Source organism: Mobula birostris, chromosome 4 (genome assembly GCF_030028105.1).
Source record: "Mobula birostris isolate sMobBir1 chromosome 4, sMobBir1.hap1, whole genome shotgun sequence".
Taxonomy (NCBI): Eukaryota; Metazoa; Chordata; class Chondrichthyes; order Myliobatiformes; family Myliobatidae; genus Mobula; species Mobula birostris.
The window spans coordinates 49,865,715-49,891,365 of NC_092373.1; the positions used below are offsets into that span (position 1 = coordinate 49,865,715).

The 25,651-nt window shown below is 40.6% G+C and overlaps 1 protein-coding gene across 1 annotated transcript in view; it reads left to right on the top strand.

The window, feature by feature from the left end:
- pex5la (peroxisomal biogenesis factor 5-like a) overlaps window positions 1–25,651 on the top strand; it is a 178,381-nt gene that overhangs the window by 142,399 nt on the left and 10,331 nt on the right. The window contains exons 6-12 of the mRNA XM_072254557.1: window positions 5,961–6,060; window positions 9,107–9,202; window positions 13,556–13,672; window positions 14,124–14,267; window positions 19,432–19,502; window positions 23,411–23,608; window positions 23,791–23,956. Coding sequence (XP_072110658.1) covers window positions 5,961–6,060; window positions 9,107–9,202; window positions 13,556–13,672; window positions 14,124–14,267; window positions 19,432–19,502; window positions 23,411–23,608; window positions 23,791–23,956 — 892 coding nt within the window. The remainder of the gene's footprint in view (window positions 1–5,960; window positions 6,061–9,106; window positions 9,203–13,555; window positions 13,673–14,123; window positions 14,268–19,431; window positions 19,503–23,410; window positions 23,609–23,790; window positions 23,957–25,651) is intronic.

The window sequence follows — 25,651 nt, forward strand, 5'->3', positions numbered from 1 at the left end:
TCAGCGCTGGACTTCGGAGCAAAGGCTCCCGAGTTCGAATCCAGCCAGCTCCCTTGCACGCTTTCCATCCATGCTAGGTTGAGTGTTGAGCTAGCAACTCGGCCTCGTAAAAATAAGAAAGCCTCCTAAAAAAACGCCATCCTGACGGTGTCCCAATGACTTCACTCGGAGTTAAGGGCTTTCTTCTCTGACTAAAGTAATTTCTCCACATCTCAGTTCTAAATGGATGCCCTTCAATCCTGAAGTCGTGCTTTCTTGTCCTGGAATCCCCTACCATGGGAAATAACTTTGCCATACCTAATCTGTTTAGGCCTTTTAACATTCGGAATGTTTCTATGAAAACCCTCCCATTCTCCTGAACTCCAGGGAATATGGCTCAAGACCTGCCAGATGTTCCGCATACGGTAACCCTTTCATTCCTGTAATCATTCTTGTGAATCTTCTCTAAACCCTCTCCAATGTCAGTGTATCCTTTCTAAAATAAGGAGCTCAAAACTGCACACAATACTCCGCGTGGTCTCATGAGTGCCTTATAGAGCCTCAACATTACACCCCTGCTTTTATATTCTGTACCTCTAGAAATGTATGCCAAAATTGCATTCGTCTTCTTCACAACCGACTCAGCCTGGAGGTTAACCTTTAGGGTATCTTGCACAAGGACTCCCAAGTCCCTTTGCACCTCTGCATTTTGAATTCTCTCCCCATCTAAATAATAGTCTGCCTGTTTATTTCTCCCACCAAAGTGCATGACAACATTGTATTTCATTTGCCACAACTTTGCCCATTCCCCTAAACTATCTAAGTCTCTCTCTTTCCTTAACCCTACCCACTCCAACACCTATCTTTGTATCATTGGCAAATTTAGCCACAAATCCATTAATACCATAGCCCAAATCATTGCCATACATCGTAAAATGCAGCTGTCCCAAAACCGACCCCTGTGGAACTCCACTGGTAACTGGCAGCCAGCCAGAATAGGATCCCCTTATTCTCACTCTCTGTTTTCTGCTGATCAGCCAATGCTCCACTCACACTGGTAACTTTCCTGTCATTTCATGGGCTCTTAACTTGTTAAGCAGCCTCATGTGCAGCACCTTGTCAAAGGCCTCCTGAAAATCCAAGTACAACACGTCTACTGCATCTCCTTTGTCTATCCTGTTTGTAATTTCTTCAAAGAATTGCAGTAGGTTTGTTGGGCAGGATTTTCCTTGCAGGAAGCCATGCTGGCTTTGGCCTATCTTGTCATGTGCCTCCAGGTACTCTGTAATCTCATCCCTAACAATCCATTCCAATAACTTTCCAACCACTGATGCCAGGCTAACAGGTCTATAATTTCCTTTCTGCTGCCTCCCACCCTTATTAAATAGCGAAGTATCATTTGCAATTTTCCAGTCAACCGGTACAATGCTAGAATCTATTGATACTTGAAAGATCATCGTTAATGCCTACACAATCTCTCCAGCTACTTCCTTCAGAACCCAAGGGTGCATTTCATCAGGTCCAGGAGATTTATCTGCCCTCAGACCTTTAAACTTCCTGAGCACCTTCTCAGTTGTAATTTTCACTGCACATAGTTCACTTTCCTGACACTCTTGAATGTCCGGTATACTGCAGTTATCTTCCACTGTAAAGACTAATGCAAAATACGCATTCAGTTCCTCTGCCATCTCTGCATCTCTCGTTATAATATCTCCAGCGTCATTTTGCATTGGTCCTATCTACTCTCAACTCTCTTTTACCCTTTATATACTTAAAAAAGCTTTTAGTATCTTCTTTGATAATTAGTCACCAGCTTCGTTTCATAATTCATCTTTCCCTTCCTAGTCATAGTCATAGTCATAGTCATACTTTATTGATCCCGGGGGAAATTGGTTTTCGTTACAGTTGCACCATAAACAATTAAATAGTAATAAAACCATAAATAGTTAAATAGTAATATGTAAATTATGCCAGGAAATAAGTCCAGGACCAGCCTATTGGCCCAGGGTGCCTGACCCTCCAAGGGAGGAGTTGTAAAGTTTGATGGCCACAGGCAGGAATGACTTCCTATGACGCTCTGTGTTGCATCTCAGTGGAATGAGTCTCTGGCTGAATGTATTCCTGTGCCCAACCAGTACATTATGTAGTGGATGGGAGACATTGTCCAAAATGGCAAGCAACTTAGACAGCATCCTCTTTTCGGACACCACAGAGTCCAGTTCCATCCCCACAACATCACTGGCCTTACGAATGAGTTTGCTGATTCTGTTGGTGTCTGCTACCCTCAGGCTGCTGTGCCAGCACACAACAGCAAACATGATCGCACTAACTACCACAGACTCGTAGAACATCCTCAGCATCGTCCGGCGGATGTTAAAGGACCTCAGTCTCCTCAAGAAGTAGAGACGGCTCTGACCGTTCTTGTAGACAGCCTCAGTGTTCTTTGCCCAGTCCAGTTTATTGTCAATTCGTATCCCCAGGTATTTGTAATCCTCCACCATGTCCACACTGACCCCCTGGATGGAAACAGGGGTTACCGGTACCTTAGCTCTCCTCAGGTCTACCACCAGCTCCATAGTCTTTTTCATATTAAGCTGCAGATAATTCTGCTCACACCATGTGACAAAGTTTCCTACCGTAGCCCTGTACTCAGCCTCATCTCCCTTGCTGATGCATCCAACTATGGCAGTCATCCGAAAACTTCTGAAGATGACAAGACTCTGTGCAGTAGTTGAAGTCCGAGGTGTAAATGGTGAAGAGAAAGGGAGACAAGACAGTCCCCTGTGGAGCCCCAGGTCCTAATGACCTTCTTAGTTTCCTTCTGAAAGTTTTTAAAAGCTTCCCAATCCTCTATCTTCCCCTAGCTCTGGCTTCTTTGTGTGCCCTCTCTTTTACTTTTACTTTGGCTCTGACTTCACTTGTCAGCCACGGTAGTGTCCTTCTTCCCTTTGAAAATTTCTTCTTATTTGGATTATTTATGTCTTGCACTTCCCTCATTTTTCACAGAAACTCCAGCCATTGCCACTCTGCTGTCCTTGCAAATGTTCCTTTCCAGTCAACTTCGGCCAGTTCACCTCTCATGCCATTGTAATTACCTTTATTCCACTGAAATACCGACATATTGGATTTTATTTTTTCCCTCTCAAATATCAATGTAAACCCGAAGCTGGGGAGACTGTTTTGCCAAACACCTCCGCTCTGTCCACCAGAGAAAGCAGGATCTCCCAGTGGCCACACGTCCCATTCCCTTTCTGATATGTCTGTCCACGGCCTTCTCTACTGTCAAGATGAAGCCACACTCAGGTTGGAGGAACAACACCTTATATTTCGTCTGGGTAGCCTCCAACCTGATGGCATGAACATTGACTTCTCAAACTTCCGTTAATGCCCCACCTCCCCTTCATACCCCATCTATTATTTATTTATTTTCTCTCTCTCTCTCTCTCTCTCTCTCTCTCTCTCTCTCTCTCTCTCTTTTCTCCTTCTGTCCCTCTCACTATATCTCCTTGCTCATCCTCTGGTGCTCCCCCCCCCCATTTCTTTCTCCCTAGGCCTCCCGTCTCAAGATCTTCTCCCTTCTCCAGCCTCGTATCCTTTTTGCCAATCAACTTTCCAGCTCTTAGCTCCATCCCTCCCCCTCCTGTCTACTCCTATCATTTCGGATCTCCCCCTTCCCCTTCCAATTTTTAAATCTGTTACTGTCCCTTCTTTCAGTTAGTCCTGATGAAGGGTCTCGGCCTGAAACGTCGACTGTACCTCTTCCTGTAGATGCTGCCTGGCCTGCTGCGTTCACCAGCATTTTGTGTGTGTTGCTTGAATTTCCAGCATCTGCAGATTTCCTCATGTTTGAGAGATTAAAGAGAGTCGTCTTGGAGAGCACTTAACTGCAAAAATGTACCAGCAGTGTTTTCAATACCCTGCCAACCCCTGGTATCCTCCCACGGTCCAAATAATGTTTATTAATAAGTTCAGTAAAGTTCATATTAAATTCAAATTTTATTAGTAATGTGTAAAAAAAATTCATTCAATACATATTAAAAGCTTTACAGCATAACTATTATGCATATACAAAATAAATGAAATGTGAAGGAAGGTCAGCATCCAGGAAGCACATTTTAGAACCATGATGATGTAAAATTTCCACTGTTAACTTTGTCAGAGTCTGCAGTGCAACCCAAGTACAGGAAGGAAAATGAGGTGACAAAATATATCTTCAATAATATTTAAAAATATTTCTGGAAAAACTGAAGTTGCACATGAAGATTATGTTAAAGTCTTGGTTCAAGGGATATTAGAAGATGTAATGATAGACAACTATTACAAAAGACGACAGATGCTGGAATCCGGAGTGAAAATGAACAAATTGCTGGAGGAACAGAGCAGGTCAAGCAACATCTGTAGAGGCAACATCTCAAAGCTTTGACCAAGCCTATGCCTCACAGGTGCTGCTTGACCCACTACGTTCCTCCAGCAGCTTGTTAGTTGCCATTTTAACACTGGACAGCTTTCACTCTAAGAGTGCTAACTGATCTGCATGTACTTTCAATATGTAGTGCTTTTGTTTCTTTAATGAAATTCATTTTCAAGAAAGTGGGTGAGGGCAACAACTTTCTTTATTTTATTCATACTTCAAGATTGTTTAGTGTCATTTCTTGTACACAAGTGTAAACGAGAATGAAATAATTGTTACTGCAGATCTGGTGCAGCACACAAAAAACACAATAAGATAAAGAGAACAATAATAAAAAAAACTATAAATATAAATACATAAGACCATTGTCCAAGTTAAATGGCAAAAGAAAGACTTGATATTTGTCATTGCAGGATTAAATTTATTTGAGCTGTAATTACAATACTAAAGGCATTTCTTAGATGGTTATTGACCATTTCGTGAGAAAACTATATAAACATATGGGTTCTGGATCACACCAGATTCCAACGGAACCATTGTACTCATCCATTTAAACAACAGTAGCTCTGTACTTTTATAATGAGCCGTCTCATCTGAAATTTCTGCCCTATAACCGATTTAGAAAGTAGAATCTGTCCGTTTATTTTCCCACTCCTATTCTGGCTAAATTTTCTCAATGTCCGCATTGGAGGTCAAGGACACCACACCATGTTAGACCTGGCACAGGATTCGATACCTCTTATTATCAGCTCTGAACTGTCAGACTAACAATGAGAAAGTAAAGGTTAAAGATTATATCGCCTTAGCTTAATACTTTTAAATAATTGTGTATTTTAACTAACATTTACTAAAAGCTTTAACAATGTGTTAATTTATTTCAATTGTTTACTTCAATTTTGGTCTTGTGGGCTGATTCCTCCAGCAGGGAATTGCTGCCTACGGTCCCTCATCACTTTACTTAACATTGCCTGGAGGACTTAGCTTACTGGCGGTGTGTGCATACCAGAGTAGCGAAGTACTCTTTTAGAAGTAACAAGGCTTCAGGCAGTACTGTGAGATAGTCATTTTTAACTCGTCCTTAGCAGATGACAAAGTTGAGGACGGGCATTGCTGGCTGTAACTGATTTTTAACAGGTTCTCATCTTTGACTGGGGACTATTAGCTAAACTTAACTAAAACTATTTTAAAAAAATAGGTAACTAATTAATGCAGTATTATTTTTGAAGATATATTATACGATAATATATCAAGATAATTTATTTTATGTAAAGTACTCATTAATATTTCTGCCATACACAGCAGGTCCCAAATAAATTCTCACTGGCTATTCTTCAATATGTCAAGAAGAGAGGCAATTCACTCAATCTTCACAACTGAAAAAAATTTCCATTACTTTCAAAATTGTTTACAACCTTCTTTTGATGATTCTTATAAGTATCTGATGAAAATCTTAGCCAGCTTCTGGCTACAAATAACTGGTAATTTTGTTATTTCATTGGAAAGTACATATTGTTACCTGCCTCAAATATTTAAGTATGGAAACAATAAAAATATTTATGATACCATACAGGTCTACAGAAAATAAGGTCCAATCTGAGGCTGTAACAGGTAAAACTGCAACAGAACTGCATTCATCATCAACAGAACTGGAACAGATACCAACAACACAGGTAACATAAATTTCAATTATATATCAAGAATAGATTTCAATAAAATGTGTAACAATTGTGCAGTATTTTGTGTTTAGAAATGTACAGTGACCTTCTCAGGACAAGTGGCCAAAACTAAATGATGGTTTTGACATCTGTGTGTCAATTTTAACTCTCTGCAGTGGCTTTGGAGTGGGATGGCTAATAACTCTTAAAATGCTCTGAAGTTTGAGATCAGGCAATTTTAACAACAGGGCTTATTTGCATTTGGCCTCCTGGGTGAACCCTGGAAAAACAGCTAGCTGCTTGCAAGCAGAAGTGGATTTGAGCAGGAGATCTAATTTCAAATGGCCTAGTGTGAATGAGCTGCATTTTTACAATAACCTGCTGGTTTCATGGTCTTTTTCACTTATTTAGCTAATTAAATATTCTAATTAGAAAATCAGAATATTTGTAATTTAGTTTTACTTACAGTCATGCAATTATTAAGTACTAAATTCACTCAAAAATAGGTTGCATCCCAAACTTTTACCTGATTTAATGTGGCTAAATACATAAAGTGATAAAGAAGACATACAGCATATTTGCCTTTATAGGTCGGGGTACTGAATATAGAAATTGGAAGTCATGTTGCAGCTGTAAAAAAAACTTTGGTTAGTTCACACTTGTGTGCAATGCAGTGCAGTTCTGATTGTCACATTATGGAAAGGATGTATAAACTTTGGAGAGGGTGCAAAGGACATTCAGCAAGATGTTACCTGGATTAGAGATCAATAGCTATCGGCAGAGTTTGGACAAATTTGGATTGTTTTCCCTGGAGCAGCAAAGACTGAGGGGCGATCTGACAGAAGTTTGTAACATTATGAGGAGCATGGATAAAGGGTGGAAATGCCAAATACTAGAGGGCATAGACTTGAAAGTTCAAAGTAAAATTTATTATCAGAGTACATACATGTAACCACGTACAACCCTAAGATTCTTTTTGTGCAGGCATACTTGGCAAATCTATAGAACAGTAATTGTGAACGGTAAACATCAGGAACTGTTAACTGTAAACAAACTATGCAAATGCAGATACAAATAAATTGCAATAGATAATGCGCATGAAGTAACAATATAACAGAGTCCTTAAATGACTGTAGCTATCCGCTTTTGTTCAAGAGCCTGATCATTGAGGGGTAGCAACTGTTCTTGAACCTGCTGGTGTGAGTCCTAAGGCATCTATACCTCTACCTGATGATGGCCGCAGCGAGAAAAGAGCATTGCCTGGGTGCTGGGGATCTCTGACGATGGATGCTGCTTTTCTACAACAACATTTCATGTAGATGTGCTCAATGGTTGGGTGGGTTTTACGCGTGATGCACTAGGTCAGATCTACTACCTCTTGTAGGATGTTCCACTCAAAGGCATTGGTGTTCCCATACCAGGCTGTAATGTAGCCAGTCAGCACACTTTCCACCACACATCTATAGAAAGTTCCCAAGGTTTTTGATGACATGCTGAATCTCTGCAGACTCCTGAGGAAGTGGAGTTGCTGTTGTGCGTTCTTTGCAGTTGCTTGTCATATATATTAATGATCTGGATGATGGGGTGGTAAATTGGATTAGTACATATGCAAGATGATATTGAGATAGGTGGTGTTGTAGATAATGAAGTAGGTTTTCAAAGCTTGCAGAGAGATTTAGACCACTTAGAAGAGTGGGCTGAAAGATGGCAGATGGAGTTTAATGCTGATAAATGTGAGGTGCTACATTTTGGTAGGACTAACCAAAATAGGACATACATGGTAAATGGTAGGGCATTGAAGAATGCTATAGAACAAAGGGATCTAGGAATAATGGTGCATAGTTCCCTGAAGGTGGAATCTCATGTGGATAGGGTGGTGAAGAAAGCTTTTGGTATACTGGTCTTTATAAATCAGAGCATTGAGTATAGGAGTTGGGATGTAATGTTGAAATTGTAAAAGGCATTGGTGAAGCCAAATTTGGAGTATTGTGTACAGTTCTGGTCACTGAATTATAGGAAAGATGTCAATAAAATTGAGAGAGTACAGAGGAGGTTTACTAGAATGTTGCCTGGGTTTCATCTCCTAAGTTACAGAGAAAGGTTGAACAAGTTGGGTCTTTATTCTTTGAAGTGTAGAAGGTTGAGGGGGGACATGATAGAGGTATTTAAAATTATGAGAGGGATAGATAGAGTTGACGTGGATAGGCTTTTTCCATTGAGACTGAGGGAGATTCAAGCAAGAGGACATGAGTCGAGAGTTAAAGGGCAAAAGTTTAGGGGTAGCATGAGGGGGAACTTCTTTACTCAGAGAGTGATAGCTGTGTGGAACGAACTTCCAGCCGATGTTGTCATTTAAAGTTAAATTGGATAGATATATGGACAGGAAAGGAATGGAGGGTTATGTGCTGAGTGCAGGTCGGTGGGACTAGGTGAGAATAAGAGTTCGGCAAGGACTAGAAGGTCCGAGATGGCCTGTTTCCGTGCCATAATTGTTATATGGTTATATGATGGGTCCAGGAGGGTCCTCTGAGATAGTGACACCCAGGAATTTAAATTTACTAACCCTCTCCACCTCTGATCCTTTGAGTACTGGCTCATGGACCATTGGTTTCCTTCTTCTGAAATCAACAATCAGTTCCTTGGTTGTATTGAAATTGAGGTGAAGTTTAAAGGAGATTTGAATGCATTTTTTTCACACAGTGTGGAAGGTGCCTAGGATATGTTGCTGGTGAGGTGATGGAAGCAGATGTTGTAGTGACGTTTAAAAGGCATTTAGAAAGACAAGGAATGGAGTGATGTAAACATGCAAGTAGGTAGGATTAGATTAAATTGACATTACAGTCAGCACAGACATTGTGTGTTGAAGGATCTCTTGTACTGTACACTTCTAAAGATGTCCTTTAAATTAGAATTTAGTTTCTACTGTGCTTCCCCAAGTTAATAATTATATTGCTTATGACAGTCAATTTAAATATTAGGTAAATCTTTAAAAAGCGCATGTTTTTAAAATGGAGTTATTTTCATTACAGCATATACTAATGTTGTGTTCCTGTCACACTAGAATCGAATGACCAAGGAACAACGTTGGGGAAGTGCACTACTAACTCGAAACCAGTCAACAGAGGAAGAGTTTGAAAGAGCAAAGGCAGCAGTTGAGGTTTCTGAATTTCTCCCTCCTATTTTTTTCTGACATTAGAATATAGAAATTAACAGTGGGATTCTTTGCAGCTTAGAAATGTAAGAAGTACATTAGCCCGTAACTTAGGTTACAATGTGGCACCGTTTTTGGTGCTGGGCAATCCACTCATAGTTTATTTTTCCAAATGAATTGGAAGGTGGAGACTTTCATCCTGGTTTAGCTGTATTTGCAATTTGAGTTCTGGTTCTTTTGTGAGTCTTTAACACCTAACACACACAGGACTCCAGATGTCTATTCCAATGGCAAACAATATGTAATGTCTGCACAAACAGGCAATCTCATCTGCCTCTGTGAAATTTAAAGGTGGATGGTGAACTAGTAGGGTAAACTGGACTCTTGACCTCACAATCTGCCCTGTTATGGCCTAGCACTTTGTTATCTGCCTGCACAGCACTGCACTTCTGCAACTGTAACACTTTATTCTGCTGTAATTGCTTTCCCTTGTACTACCTCAATGCAATACTGTAATGAAATAGTTTGTACAGGTGACATGCAAAATAAACATTTGTAATGTACATCAGTACACGTGATGATACCAGGTCTTAAACCGGCATTAGAAACTGACGGAATAGGTCCATGTTAATTTGTTGAATTTACTTATTCCTCGGGCTTGCAATCCCAACCAAAGGCACTCCTCTCTCACATCTACCTGTGTCCTACATGCATTCAAAACAATCCCTAATCTATATTGCATTTATTGCACTTTGTTAATTTGTGGCAGCAGTACAGCAAACCCCGTTACCCTAGGTAAGACTCTGCAATGGCCACTTTATGTACCCATACATGAAGCTCCGAGTCATTTCAGTTGGGTTCTTCAGAAAGCTTTAGAAACTTGCAAATTACATATCCATTCAACGTGCAGGAGTATTTTGGTTATTGTCCTTCTCGTTCTTTCTAAACTCTAATAATGCCATCTGTCCTCTTTCTGTCTTCCTGGATCATGTTTCATTTGGTTTTCTGCACTTGCTCAGTCAGCAGTAGTATGTCATACTTTTCTGGAATCACAAAATTCCAGATGCTGTTGTTGCTCATGCTCTGTTTTACTTTATCTATTGCAACTTTGATGTCTTACAGTGGCCTTATGAATACAATGTGAAACTATATCACATTTGATTTATTTAGTCCTTTTTAATTTTATAATGTTGATGCTAACTAGCAACTCAACCAGCCTTCAGCTTTCTTTCTCTATAATATTCTGAATTAATAAGTGATGATCAGATTTTACATTTTCTTTTAATCTGTAAATGGTATTGAATGAATGAGGTTCTTAAGCAGAATTGTTGGAGCAGATGAGCTTGTTTTGTGATGTGCCCATTAATACAGTGTAGGGCCTGCATAAAATTTGAGCTTCCATCTCATTATTGTGTAGAACTAATTTAATTCTCTATTGGTTTATTCATATTAATGAGCCCAAATATTGTATGGCTTGTACCAACTAAAGCTTGCTGGAGCTGATAGAAGCTATCACTGGACCATTTGAGGAGAAATGTTCATTGCCCAGAACTGGCAACAGATCCACAGATTTGAAATGCTTGACATGATAGAAGGCTGCAATGAAATGAGGGCTCACACAGCTGGTACTGGCAGAGGTTTGATCAGCACATATAGTACTTGAGCTCAAGTTCAGCATACAGCCATTAAATCCCACCTCCCAACAATGGCATCACTAGCCTCACAGACTACTGTACAGTTGTCTCACTCACATAATGAAAACTTATTTCTTTCAAGACTTGTACTCTAACATTCATAAGATCTACCACATTCTTACAGTCTTACCATTGAGGCCCCAGGTTAACCATGGATGTGCGCCCTTTTTCAATATGCAGGCCTGGGCAGTACGACATGGTGAACAAGCTGTTGCCCATGTAGGAACCTCCCCCCTCTCCACACAGCTGATGAATCGAAAGGAACGGCAGAGACCGATACAGTTTAACACCAGCTGCATTGCAGGAGTTTACAGTCAGCATTGAACTCAACATAGGACTGCAACTCCAGATCTTTCCTCGGGGTTTATTCCCAAAGCCTCCCCCACGAGTGGGTGTAGCCAGAAAGCAGTGGAGGTTTGAGATCAGGGTTTTACTTCTCCTAGTTAAGCTTCCAACCATGGCTAATGAAGTCCATCTGCACGAAGCGACTGGTTTTAAGGCACAAGTAAGCCGCCTTTGGCTTTTTTCCTGTCAGTAGAAATGGTTCTGCCAGATTAGCAGCAAGCCACACGTGAAGGCCAGGAGCTGGATTTGGTTGTCAGAGGCTATTTGAGACACAAGCCACTGGGAACATTTAACAGATATGAGAGCTTATTGCTACTAACAACCCATTCCCCAGCTATAACAACCTTATGGAACCAGTCCTACCATTACTCAAAGATTTAAACCCAGATTTGATAGCTTCCACATACTACCAAACATACAATTCGCTCACGGACAGTTTCCTTGTCTTTCTTGAAAGAAGGTAACATATAACCAGTGCCAGCGACAACAGACTGGAGGAGCAAATGTGTGTTGTGAATGGCTCATGACGGGTGACATGCTGTCTTCTTGTTACTACCATCAGGGAGGAGACTCCCAGCCAATGATTCAGAAACAGCTTCTGCCCCTAAACCATCAGAATGCTGAATGGTGCATGAATGCTACCACGTTATTTCTTTCATTTTTGCAATACTTACTTATTTTGTAATTTATAATAAAGGAAAGCATGTTTTTTGAGTGACTCGTATTTTACTGTTATCTCACGCAGTGCATGACTGTTGCTGTTGTGTTTTACACTGTGGCCCCGGAGGAACACTGTTTCATTTGGCTGTATTCATGAGTATTCATGCTTGGTTGAATGACAATTAAACTTGAACTTGATAAGCCTAGCTGGCTTCTTCCCCCTTCCTTTCCAGTGCTGATGAAGGGTCCCAGTCCCTTACTCACTCTTCCTTCAGTTAGTCCTGACGAAGGGTCTCGGCCTGAAACGTCGACTGTACCTCTTCCTAGAGATGCTGCCTGGCCTGCTGCGTTCACCAGCAACTTTGATGTGTGTTCCCAGGTTCCCAGTCCAAAGTCGCTGCTTATTTCCCTCCGTAGATGTTGCCTGACCTACTGAGTTCCTCCGGCATTTTGTGTGTGCTGTGTGCAAATAGTGGCTTGCAACCAGAGCTGGAGGAAAGGCCAGGCAAAGTGCCAGGAAAGCAAGGTCACACACAAGCCCTGCTCTAAGTGACTCTGAGAAAAAAATAGGCCAGCCTGAGAGGCTACGTGACTAATATTTGGTAATCGAGTGCTAACGGTTGTCCTGTCATTTTAACCAGTAATTCCAAGACACAATTCCTGCACTGATCAGAAACTAATAGCCTAGCCTACATGCTTACAGCCCAGCATACAAAACCATGGAAAAAAATTTGCAATCAAATATACGCTAATAAATAGCTAACAATGCCCATAATTGAAATTATTTTCCGAAATACTTAAATCAATTCCTGTATATCTATAATGCTGCTTAGAGTTGTAGAAAAGGAGACTGTTAGGGCATATTCTGGAGTTAGAGTATGTAGCAAATATTAATTTCACCAGCAACCAATATTCAGACGTGAATGTGGATTGTAGATTGAATTTAAAATGCAACCCTGAACAATAGTTTTCCTGATGTTAATTGTAAACCAGACAATGCTGATTAACATTCATTTTGGGTGTATGGGGTGTGGGTGTGGGTGCGTAAAAGGAAGTGTGTGAAGATTATATGTAATTCAAAGTAAGTTTTGTGAATACGTTGTAATGGTAGAATTGTCCCGCTGTTACCTTTGATCTTTAGCATATAAAAATGTCATGTAATATTGGGTCGGGAGGCCTGTTCTTACAAGAGCTTCTCAACATGATGCCCGCTGCTCATTTTTGCTGAATAAAACATTTCTGTATCCTCTATCTTCAGTGTCTCTCCAGTGACTTTGTTCACGCTACAACAGAGACTTCTGTCCTTCACCTTTGCTGGATAGAAGTGAAGTATTAACTGTAGATCAAATATTCAACTCTTTTTGCGCTACAATACATTTTCCACTGTGGTTACTGGTGTCCATCAGGCTGCATAGCTATTCAAAGAAAATCTTTCTGAAGCCAATCCTGGAATGATACTGCTGTTTTATGTAAGCAACAGAAGGTGGATGTTTTCCATTTCCTTTCACAATCAATTTCAGATTTATCTGGCAAGTACTTCAGTGTAGAGTGACACACCAGCTTAATTAAACATCTGATGTTTACGAATTGCTGTCAAGAGTTCTCAGGTGTTTTTCAATTGTTGAATCTTAGTTTTCCTCCCCCCCCCGCCCCCCCCCAGTCTGACACAGAATTCTGGGATAAAATGCAAGATGAATGGGAAGAAATGGCACGTAGAAATTGGATCGCAGGAAGTGAGCAGCCACCAACAAGTACAACTGTCTCCCCACATGAGAAGGTAATTTTCTGCTGAATAATCAAATGATAACAGCAAGTGAGCAGTTAAAGCAGCACATGAATAAGAAGTGAGGGTGGAAGGAGTTCAACAGATTTTATTTGAATGGAGTTGAGTTTTGTAATTCATAAATGATTGAATTGTTGCAACCTAGTAAATACTGAGTTAATATTGGATGGATGAATTTACACTATTAAGATGTGTATCAGGCAGCTAACTAATTGAATTGAATTGACTTTATTTCTTACATACTTCACGTACAAGAGTAAAAATCTTTACGTTATGTCTCCATCTACAAACTGTTTATAAATGTGCAATGTGAAATTTATAGTAATTTTTTAGTAAATAGTATGTACAACAGGACAGTCAATATAGCATAGAAATTGGTTTAGTTCTAAAAAGCTGGCTATTAACAATACTTACAATTTTTAATAATATTAACTTTTTGCTGCAGGGCTATTATTTTCACACTGACAATCCCTATAAAGACTGGCCCAATGCATTTGAGGAAGCATTAAAGAAGCAGAAGGAGGGGGATCTGCCCAATGCTGTCTTGTTGTTGGAATCAGCTGTTTTGCAGGACCCCTATGATGCAGAGGTAGGCTGATGCTGTGCATGTTTACACGTGTTTACATGTTTCAAAAAATACAATACACTCAGCAGCCATTTTATTAGGTACAAGAGTGGAACCCAGTGTGCTCTTCTGCTGCTGTAGCCCATTCATTCACTTGGTTTGATGTGTTGTGCATTCAGAGATGCTCTTCTGCACACCACCGTTGTAATATATGGTTATTTAAGTTACTGTCACTTTCCTGTCAGCTTGAACCCATCTGACCATTTTCCTCTAACAAGGCATTATCATCTGGCAAATTGCCTCATCGCCAGACCTCACCAACAGGCATCAGGACCTCGCCTGGCTGGCGGTGAAAGGGGCCCTCCCAGTCAGAGCCCTCCTGTATGCCCGGAACGTTGCCTCCACACCCTGCTGCCCACGGGAGGACTGCAGTGAGGAGGAGTCAGTGACCCACCTCTTTGCACACTGTCAGTTCGCAGAGAGGGTGTGGAGGAGGATGGACGGGCTAGTGTCATGTTTCATCCCCAGCAGCTGCGTAACAGAGGACTCACTGATCTACGGGCTGTTCCTGGGGACGCACACGGAGACCAACATCCGGTGATGCTGGCAGATCATCAACTCGGTGAAAGACGCTCTTTGGTTGGCCTGAAGCTTGATGATCTACCAGCACATGGAGACATCCATGGCAGAATACTGCCGACTGGCACATTCTCGGCTGCAGGAGTACGTGCTGAGGGACGCACTGAAACTTGGTGCAGCCACCGCAAGGGCCCGGTGGGGAAGGACCACGGTTTAGGGTGTTACGTACCCCGTAACTGGGTTGCCAAACCAGCAGAAATGGACCACTCGTTAGAGTCTGGATTACTAGGAACTAATGAAGTTTTATTAAAGAAATAAGTAACACAGTACTCTAATCGTAAGGATATAAATGCAACAGGTTAGCAATGATAATACACACATGTACACAGAACTAGGGTAATAGGAATCAAACCAAGCTCTATCGCAGTCTAGGGGTAAAATGATCAGTCTTAAGTGATGCAGAGTTCAGTTCAGCTTAGTACAGTTCGCAGTAATCGCTGTTGTGCCGTTGGGGGGGGCAGGGAGAGAGAGAGATGTAAATTTGATTCAGGCAGACTTTTGATGTTCTTCGCAGTTGGTTTCGGGTGGACCCTTTTATGTCTTCTATCCCGCTGTGGTCACCAACTGTGACCCCTCCGTTCCGGATTCTTCCGCGGTGAACCCTGCACCCAGGCAAGGGCGGACACACACACCAGATTCCCACCGATCGTACCTTTGCACCGTGAGTCTATGGTCAGTTCCCGCGAACCGGACCTCCAAACTCCCACCAACTTGTGGGGGCACACCGCTCTTCCAGGGTCTTGTTATCTTGTGAGCTCATGGTGTTTGCCGTGCCTTAGCGATCCTGTTCTTTTTATCCCCCTGGTAGGGTATCGCCTGTCCATCAAACTTCAAACAGTTCAGGTTCAAAGCAACCGGTCTGTCAATATTCTGAATTGTGTTTCTTTTCTGTTATCTCTCTCTCCTCTCTCATTAACATTTTGAACATTTCTCCATTGTCTCCCTTATCTTTCTCATTAGCATCAATCGTCTGATAACTTGGTTTGTCGTCACAAGGGTTCTTCTCCCACGGGATTGGGAGGGGTCGGGTAGTGGGGAGTATACCCCTCATCAGCAGTGTGTAACGATGAAACAATAGGGTGCCACGTGAGTGGCTAAAAGTGTGGAAATGTATAGAATATAGTGGAAACGTCTGTAAAGGATTGAAAGTCATTGAATGGTTTTTTGTACATTATTTTTGAATAAAGTATACTTTGTTCACAAAAATTATCATCCGTAGAACTGCTGTTTGGTGGATTTTTTTTTATATTTGTTTTTCGCACCATTCTCTGTAAACTCTAGAGACTGTTGTGCATTGAAGTCCCAGGAAATCAGCAGTTTCTGAGATACTCAAACCAACCATTCTGGCACCAACAATCATTTCGTAATCAAAAAAAGGAGAAAACCTGCAGATGCTGGAAATCCAAGCAACACACACAAAATGCTGGAGGAACTCAGCAGCCCAGGCAGCATCGATGGAAAAGAGTAAATAGTCAATTTTTCGGGCCGAGACCCTTCATCAAGACTGATGAAAGGTCTTTGCCTGAGATGTTGGCTGTTTACTCTGTTCCATAGATGTGGCCTGGCCTGCTGAGTTCCTCCAGCATTTTGTGTGTATTCCATGATCAAAATCACTTAGATCACATTTTTCCCCATTCTGATGTTTGGTGTGAACAATTGAACCTCTTGACCATGTCTGTATGCTTTAATGCATTGCGTTTCTGCCACATAATTGGGTGTTACACATTTGCATTAATGAGCAGGTATACCTAATAAAGTGACTACTGAGTGTAGACCAACGATCATTTGAGCTGAAATAAGATACAATTGTGTGATACTGATGTTTCACAAGCATGAGTTTGTTTCAATAACCAGTTAGCTTTAACAATACTGTCCATGGCCTGAAGCTCATTCTATGTGTGACTAGGACCAATTCATGCTGATTTTTAAGGTTTGGCACTGTACACAACAAATATTTAATTACTATACAGTTGATCATTCTGGATAATCACTCTCTCTACCAGCAGTTCAATTTGGCTGCAATGTATAACCTAGAAAATATAATGCTAGATTTTGCCAAGAGTTTTCCAGCAGCATACCCTGAACTCATCACATCTACCAGCTGAAGGCCAGGGCAACAGGTGCTTGAGAAGGAAACCACGTGAATAATTAATTTTCAAGTTACACACTTCTCTGTCTTGGAAATGCATCACTGTTCCTTTGTCAATGGAATTATCTTGCATTTCAGCACTGTGGGAATATCTTCACGACAAATTACTTCAAGAAAACTCCCATCAGGTCTGCCTTTTGCAGCCTTTCCTCGTGACTGACAAGCCTGGGCTGGCTGGTGAGCGCAGAATAACAAAACCTCAAGTGGTGTAGGAACGCAGATGATGGAGCCAACACCAGAGTCACGATCCAGAGCATCAGCAATGTAGCACTCTGTTAGGGAACAGATTTTTGGCATGTCTTGAGCCCTCAGTATCAATTCGAGTAGAAGTGCCCAGAGCCATGATGGCACCAGTCACATTTTGCACTGCAGCAGCTGAGCATTGCATGTCCACTGCCTATAATATAGTGAGACAATACCTACAAAAGAAATGGAGTTAGGTTTTTTTTATCCCAGTTCTCAGTCCATAAGCATGTAGATTTCAGCACGTTAAACAATCATCCAGGTACAACATAGTTATTGCTCCCGCATTACCCTTTTGTCATTGTGTTCAGACTCTCTGTGCTCGTTACATTGTATCACTTGGATAAATTAAGGGTTTTGAGGATTGATAATTCAAGAAGTCACTTTTCACTGGGTTAGTGTAGCATCGGCATGCTACTTTTAATCGGATTGCCGTATGAATGATTGTACCGTTTATACTTCTAGAGGGTGAAGAACGTCAAATAGAGGGTGAACAGCAGAATGGTTAGTGCATATCCTTAAAGCAAAGGGCGAGACCATTCAACCCACAAATTCCATGTCAATTCGGAGCCATCAGTGCTGTTTCCCCCTCTCTTGCCCATAACCCTGTAATTTATTATCTCTCATGTCATCAACTCCCTTCTTAATCTTTTTGCGACGTTAACTAAGGGGTAATTTACCACAGCCAATTTACCTACCAGCGGACCTTTGGGATGTTGGAGGTAACCAGCGTGCCTGGCGTCATGCAGAGAAATTGCAAATTCCATCCAAAGGATAGCATCAAAACCAGGACCTCAAGACTTGAGGGGCAGCAGCACTCTGCTTGCCTGTGCTGGTCTGCACATGGAAGCAGTTTCAAGCCTTGAATATATGGCCATAACATGATGCAGCCCAGCAAGATGTCCTATCAGCCACATCTCTCTCTTTCCCCCTTTCTCTTTCTACCTTTTCCAGCTAACTCATTTGGAGATCAGTCCAAATAAAAACGATTTCCATTTTTTTTTTACACCTATATTATAGTAAAATGTTTTGCAGTGCTCAAATGTCCCTTAACAGACAAAATCTGTGATTTGAAATACAAAGGGGCTTTTAGAACAGATGACATGAACTGATTTTAAAAATAAGGTCGATTTTCAGGTTTGTCATAAAAGAAAAAAGAAAGAAAAAGTAGGGAAGTTCCAGGAGAATTCTGAGCAATTTAACGTTTGGGATATACTGGAGAGCAGAGCAGCAGGAGCAGAGAATTCTTGGAACATGTTTGTTAGAGTTGTTAACTCTTTATGTTCCTTCTAGCTTCTGCACCTTTCACTTTTCTAACTGCTTCTACCAGATACTTCATCGAAAAGAGCATCTCTACGACAGTAGACATTACCCAACTAATGAAGTTTCAGATCCAGAACTCTGAAGGCAGATGTGGCTTCTTAAAAGTTTATCTACTAATTTGCATACCCCAGGAGGGCTTTATTTCTGTATAACAAGGGATGTATGCTGGACATCTTCTGTTGCAAATAAACCTACTTATAAAATTCCTGACAGATTTAGCTCTGTGCACAATGTCTCAAATCCGTTCTCTTAATTGCAAGATGTTCAGAGCAGCAAAGTGGTTAAAATGTAAAATGTTATCCTCTGCTGGCATCTTGTTTTGTGTTTTAACTACCTTCTATGTATGTTTCCTGTAATTATTGACTGTTTTAGCCTGAAATATCTGATCTATCAATAAAGGATTATACTGGAGGTATTTGTTATTATTTTTGATAAATAGGAAAAGGGATTGGTTATCTAATATGTTCAAAATGTCTACGCTCACTTCATGGCAGATGAAATTACCCCAGGAGCTTGAAAATCAAACAACTGTATTTTTTAGAAATCTGGAATAAAAGCAGAAAATAATGCAAGTACTTGGGTAAGAGATTATTTGAGGAGAGAGAAACACAGGAGTTAATATTTCAGGTCAGCAATCCTTTCACCTGTACTAGGAAAATTTAGAAATCAAACCTGTTTTAATTTGCAGGACGTGTAACTCACTTGAATTGTGAATCAAGATCAATCTTTTATCAGCAAAACTTTTAGGAGAGTTTTTTTTTCTATTTTTAGTATGTGATTATAAAGATTTATTTTATTGCAAATGCATTAAAATTATTGTTTATATTCACACAGGCCTGGCAGTACTTGGGCACCACCCAAGCAGATAATGAAAATGAACAAGCTGCAATTGTTGCTCTCCAGAGGTAAATCATAACAAACCATTAAAACTTCTTTAAAATACTGTATGTGGTTTACAAATCAAAGTAATTTGAATTCAGTTAATGAAAATTCATTTAATAGCAGGAAAACATGGCTATGAGTTTGTAGAAGTACAGAAATATATATTTTCCTCAAGAACTGGGGAAAATAATATGCCTATCATTAAATTACTGCAATAATACATGCCTTGATTATCTACTTTACAAGGGTTGTACTCTTTTTTAAAAAAAGTCATATTTAAAAAAAAGTCTTACAAGAATGTTATCATTTCTAAGTCTATAGTGAAATAAACTAAATTGAAAATGAATCAAAATCTGGTTTTATTATCACTGACATATGTATGTCATGAAATTTGTTGTTTTATGACAGCAGTACATTAAAAACTTGCTATCACTTAAAGAAAGAAATGTAAACAAATAAATGAATAATGCAAAAAGAGAGCAAAGCACGAGGCAGTTTTCATGGGGTCATGGTCTATTCAGAAATTTGATGACAGAGGGGAGGAATCTATTTCTAAAACACTGAGTGTGTTTCTTCAGACTGATGTACCTCCTCCTCAATGGTAGCAAAGAGAAGCGGATACATCCTGGATGGTGAGGGTCCTTAATGATGTTTGCTGCCTTCTTGAGGCATTGCCTTTTGAAGATGTCCTTGACTGTGAGGAGACTAGTGTCCATGATAGGGCTGTGTTTCCAATCCTGTCCATTGGAGCTCCTTACCAGATGGTGATGCAGACAATCAGAATGTTCCCAATGGTATATCTATAGAAATTTGTTAGTCTTTGGTGACATACCAAATCTCCTCACACTCCTAATGAGGTATACCCAGTGGTGCACCTTCTTTGTCATTGTGTCAGTATTTTGAGTCTAGGATAGACTTCAGAGATGTTGACAACTAGGAACTTGAAATGCTCACCCTTTCAGTTGTTGACCCCTCGATGAGGACTTGTGTGTAATCTCCCAGTTTCTTGCTCTTTGAGTTCCTTGCTCTTCCTGATGTTGATCGCAAGGTGGTTGTTGTGACCACACTCAACTAGCCGATCTACTTCACTCCTGTACACCTTCTCATCAAAATAATTGTTAAAATAATTTGTTTCGCTCATTTTTTGCTGGTTTTGTACGTAGTAGCTTTCTCTATCATTGAACCCTGACCTTCCCATGCTTGCTTTCAAATGGACCTTTGACATTGACAAAATGCACCAACTGGAGAGAAACATCTATCATAAACACAAAATTCAGCAAGCTGCAGTTAGAGCTAAGTTTCACCATAATTAATGGATGAATTCAAATTTCTGTACATCAACCCCATCTCGTTAAGAAAAAGAATTAATGGACTGATAATTAGCACAAAGTAGAATATCACGAAATATACAAGAATGTCAAAGCAGATGACCATGTTTCCAAGTGTCAGTGGCACAGCTGATAGAATTCCTGCCTCAGCAGCAGCACTAGGGGTTTGATCTTGACCTCTGGTGCTGTCTTATGAGGATTTTGTACTTTCTTCCTTTGACCGTGTGGATTTCTTGGGTGCTGTAGTTTCTTCTCAAAGATGTGCAGGGTCTGCTTTAGATTATTCCTGGATAGAACCATCAGGGGGCTGATGGGAATGTGGGGAGAATTGTTTACATCAATAATTAGTGCAGGAATATGATTTCCCTGGGAGCAGACATAGACTTGTTGGGCCAACAAGTGATAGTGATAGTTCTCACAAGTCAGTAGAGTAGAACCAAGGTCTCCTAATAGAGACTGAATCATTTGAATGGCCTCTTCCATCATCTCTGCCTCCAAACTGACTCTTGACTAACAGCATTCCTATAAAAAGAAGAAACGGGAGCAGCAATAGGTGTAGTCCATTACCTTAGAAGGAAAATCCTGTCTAATCTTCTACACCTGCTCTACTTTCCTGTCTGTTCCTGTATCTGTTTAGTTCCTTAGCATCACAAATCAGTCGGTCTTGGACGTTAAAAAAAAAGTCTGATTTAGAGAATTCGAAAGATTCATAGTCCTTTGAGTAGAAAGCTCCATATCACTTCAATCCAAACCCTTTCCCTGAGGTTATGACGCTCTCCAATTTTGCATTCTTAAATTAGGGACACAGCACCAACACTGTCAAGTCCTCTGAGGCCTTCAAATATTAAATAAGATCAGTTTCTATTTATCTAATCTTCTGAGAATATAGATTCAGATTTATTTTTCACATGTACATCAAAGCATACAGCGAGATGCATTGTTTGCATTAAGATTTGCTTAAAGGAGGTGCTGGGGCCAGATTGCAAGTGTCACCACACATTCCAGCACTACCATAGTATGTCACAATGTTCAGCAGAACCACATCAGCAACAGTAATACCAACGTCAAAACAAAACAACAGAATAAAACATGACCACAACCAGCCCTTTCCTAAACCTCCCACCCACAGACACAGACAGGCTTTCAATCCCAGGACAGCCCACCTCTGGGCCACTAGCCCTTGACCCTGGACTCACAGTCATCGGGCCTGCAAACCCAGTCCCTGACCCGACCTCAAAAACGTGACCTTTGGGCCTCCTCCTCCAGACTCACTGATTTTGGCCTTTGATCTCTCAGGCTTTCTACTCACTATTCTACTTAATCACTCAGTTAGTAAATATTGAGAGACTCAAGTGATATGAGGTTAATGTAAGAAAGTGCAAAGAATATAATTGTTACGAAAAATATCAAGGAACTTTAATGTTACTATTGCTGTTTTCTATAGTTTAGCTAATCCAGTTTTTTCTGAAATATTTAACAGAACTAATTTTGACTAATCTGGAATTCTGATCTGAATAAACATATTTTTGAGTATTCCATAAAAACTGAGTAATGCCTGCCATTGTTGGCAATGTAAACTACAAACTCCTATTTGCTATAAGCATGTATTTTCATCTTGACAGTACAATTATTGATATTGAAGGTAGTGAAAGTTTTTAGTCATTATGCACATTTCCTTGAATACATTAAATAACTACCTCCTTCATTTGGTATTAATAAATTGTTACTTCTTGAAGTACTATACGTAAGGGGGTTTCTTTTTCTTATGTCACTGCGTAGTCTAATTAAAATGGCTTCTTTTTTATGTTATAATTGAAAGGGCTTCTTTGTTATGTTAACTGCTGAGAAAGTCCTCCCGCTAGCAGCTTGTTTTGGATTATCTGTTGATAAAAGGACAAATGAACCAATTGCGATAGTTGTTATGTTTTTGGTGTGTCTGTAAGAGATTGTATGCGCGGGGTTTTGGGGTAGAAGGCGGGAGAGAGAGACAGAGGATGGACCAGTTGCTGTGAGTCCGCTAACGGGGTCGGACCCTGAGCGGGGCGTTTGGCGAGGAGAGGAGACGGAGACGGAGACGGACTCGTGTGGAGCGTCTGGTCGACCACCGTTGTTGGTCCCAGGCGGCCGGTCAAGGTGATCCGAGGGGTCGCAGGGTGAAGAAGGTTCCTGAGCTCCACCTGTTTGTGCATGAAGAGATTGAACTTTGATAAGTCTGGCGCCTTTGATTTTCCTTTTATATTTTATTCTCTATTAATTGTATAGTTCCAGTAATATCTATAAACTGTAAATCATTTAATTGTATCTGGTGTATTGTCTGTTATTTGGGCAGGGTGGGGTACCTCACACAGCATCCACACAAACGAATTCCCCAGTTTGGTGGGGCCGAGGGCTGTTTCCCTAGACGACAGCGAGCCGAGCAACCCTGAAGGTGGCCAGGGGGGCTACATATAAAATCTTCACGAAGTTATGTCTGTCTTTCTGTATAGCTGTCCTCAGTCTCCTGCTGTACACGGTTATTTCTGAGCATTCAGTTTGATGTAGAATTGAAATTGTAGGGCCACAACATTCTTTGAAAGAAATGTGTTTTCATTTTGTTTTTCTAGATGTCTAGAGCTGCAGTCTTGTAACCTGGATGCCCTTATGGCATTAGCAGTAAGTCTCACCAACATTGGTCTGCAACAGGAGGCCAGTGAAGCCCTGAAAAATTGGATTAGGCATAACCCCAAGTACAAGTACCTCATAAGGGGAAAAACTGGCTCTCCAGCTCTTGGAAGGAGGGAATCCAAAGAAACAGGAGGAAGGTAAATTCAAATCAGTGTTTTGGAAACTAGTGAAGTATTTGTTTTGAAAAACATAATTACTGCAAAGTCACGAAATGTACTGTTATACATAATTTGCATCTGACTGCAGCCGTGAATGAATCATGTATAAATGGAAAAACATTCTCATTTAATTGATACTCAGTAACTTTAAATCTTTTTAGTTTGTTCCTTGCAGAAGTAAAAGACCTGTTTTTGAAAGCTGCTCATCAGAATTCAGATGCCATAGATCCAGACCTGCAGACTGGACTAGGTGTGCTTTTCAATCTCAGTGGAGAATATGACAAAGCCATTGAAGCTTTCAATGCTGCCCTCACGATTAGACCACAGGTAAGATCTCACTGTTTTAAGTAATTGGATGCTAACATTACTTCAACCCACTCCAGCATGATTTCAGTTTTAGATAAGGATTGTTCATTTTTCATTATATTTTAGAAGCTAATTCAGAAATAAACTCTAATAAAGTAAAATGCCTAAATTTAGTATCTAAAATGGTTCAATATTCATTTTTTTCGTCATTTTGCCACATGGTCCAACATAACTAGGTAGATAAATCACCTATAGGAGAATATAACAAAATTATTGTGCAGATATTTTCGAAAAGTTGTAGAGGACACAATTTACTATTGAACATTAATATTTTACTAAGCTGCAGTGAGAGCTGAGGGTAAACATAGAAAGCAAGGTCATTTAGTCCTTTACACCTGCTGCACAATTCCTCATTATCATCCCTCCAGTTCCTCGTTCCCATCTTCTCTCTACTTCTGTTTAATCCCCTGATATCAAGAAATATATCTACCTCTTTGAATATATTTAAAGACTTAATCTCTACTGCCTCTGATAGAGAATTTCACAAGTTAACCTCTCTCTAGGTGAGAAACTTTCTCCAGATCTTGGTTCTAAATCATATTTCTTGTATCCCGTAAGCCCTAGTTCTGAACCCTCGAGCCAGTGGGAACGACCTCCTTTCAGTTTGTCTGTCCGGCACTGTTGGAATTTCATAGGTTTCTAGGAGATTCTTCTTACTCTTCAGAACTCCAGTCAATGTAGGCCTAACCTACCCAATCTTTCCTTGTCCATCAGTCCCGCCATCATGGGAATCAAGTCTGCTGAACCATTGTATATACACTCTATAGTAAAAAAACACATGAAACTCCAAACAGGGTTTTTATCAAAGGCCTTGCTGCTCTAGTCAAATCCTCATGTCACGTTGCATTCCAAGGTCCTGCTCTTTCTGTTCAGTGTTGCCTTGTTTAATCCTTTATTGCAAAGGCACAGGATAGGGAAGATTTGATGCCACTTACAGGGCACCGGTGAGTAGGGTTGCCAACTGTCCCGTATTAGCCAGGACATCCCGTATATTGGGCTAAATTGGTTTGTCCCATATGGGACCACCCTTGTCCCGTATTTCCCCCCACTAAGGTAGAGCGTTCCTATGAAACCTTTCATGCTGAAATGGCGTAAAGCAAAGAAGCAATTACCATGAATTTATATGGGAAAAATTTTTGAGCGTTCCCAGACCTAAAAAATAACCTACCAAATCATACCAAATAACACATAAAACTTAAAATAACACAAACATATAGTAAAAGCAGGAATGATATGATAAATACACAGCCTATATAATGTAGAAATAATGTATGTACAGTGTAGTTTCACTGAACAGAATCACCAAAACTGATTTGTAGAGAAAAAAAAAATCGGCACATACACGCATGTGCACGCGCACACAGGTGCCCGCGCAAGGCTTCATGGTCATGGTAGTCTTTCTCGGGGTAAGCACAAGTGTCCCGTATTTGACTGTTACTTTTGTCCCTTATTTGGGAGTGAGAAAGTTGGCAACCCTACCAGTGAGACCACATGTGGAGTGATGCATACTGTTTTCGTCTCCATTTTTAAGGAAGGATATGCTTACATTGGAGGTACTGCCGGGGGGGGGGCGTGGGCAGAGTTATTAGGTTGCTTTTTAGATCAAGGGGCTGATGAGTGAAGGGGCCTGTATTTTTATTGTTCCGAAGATGTGAG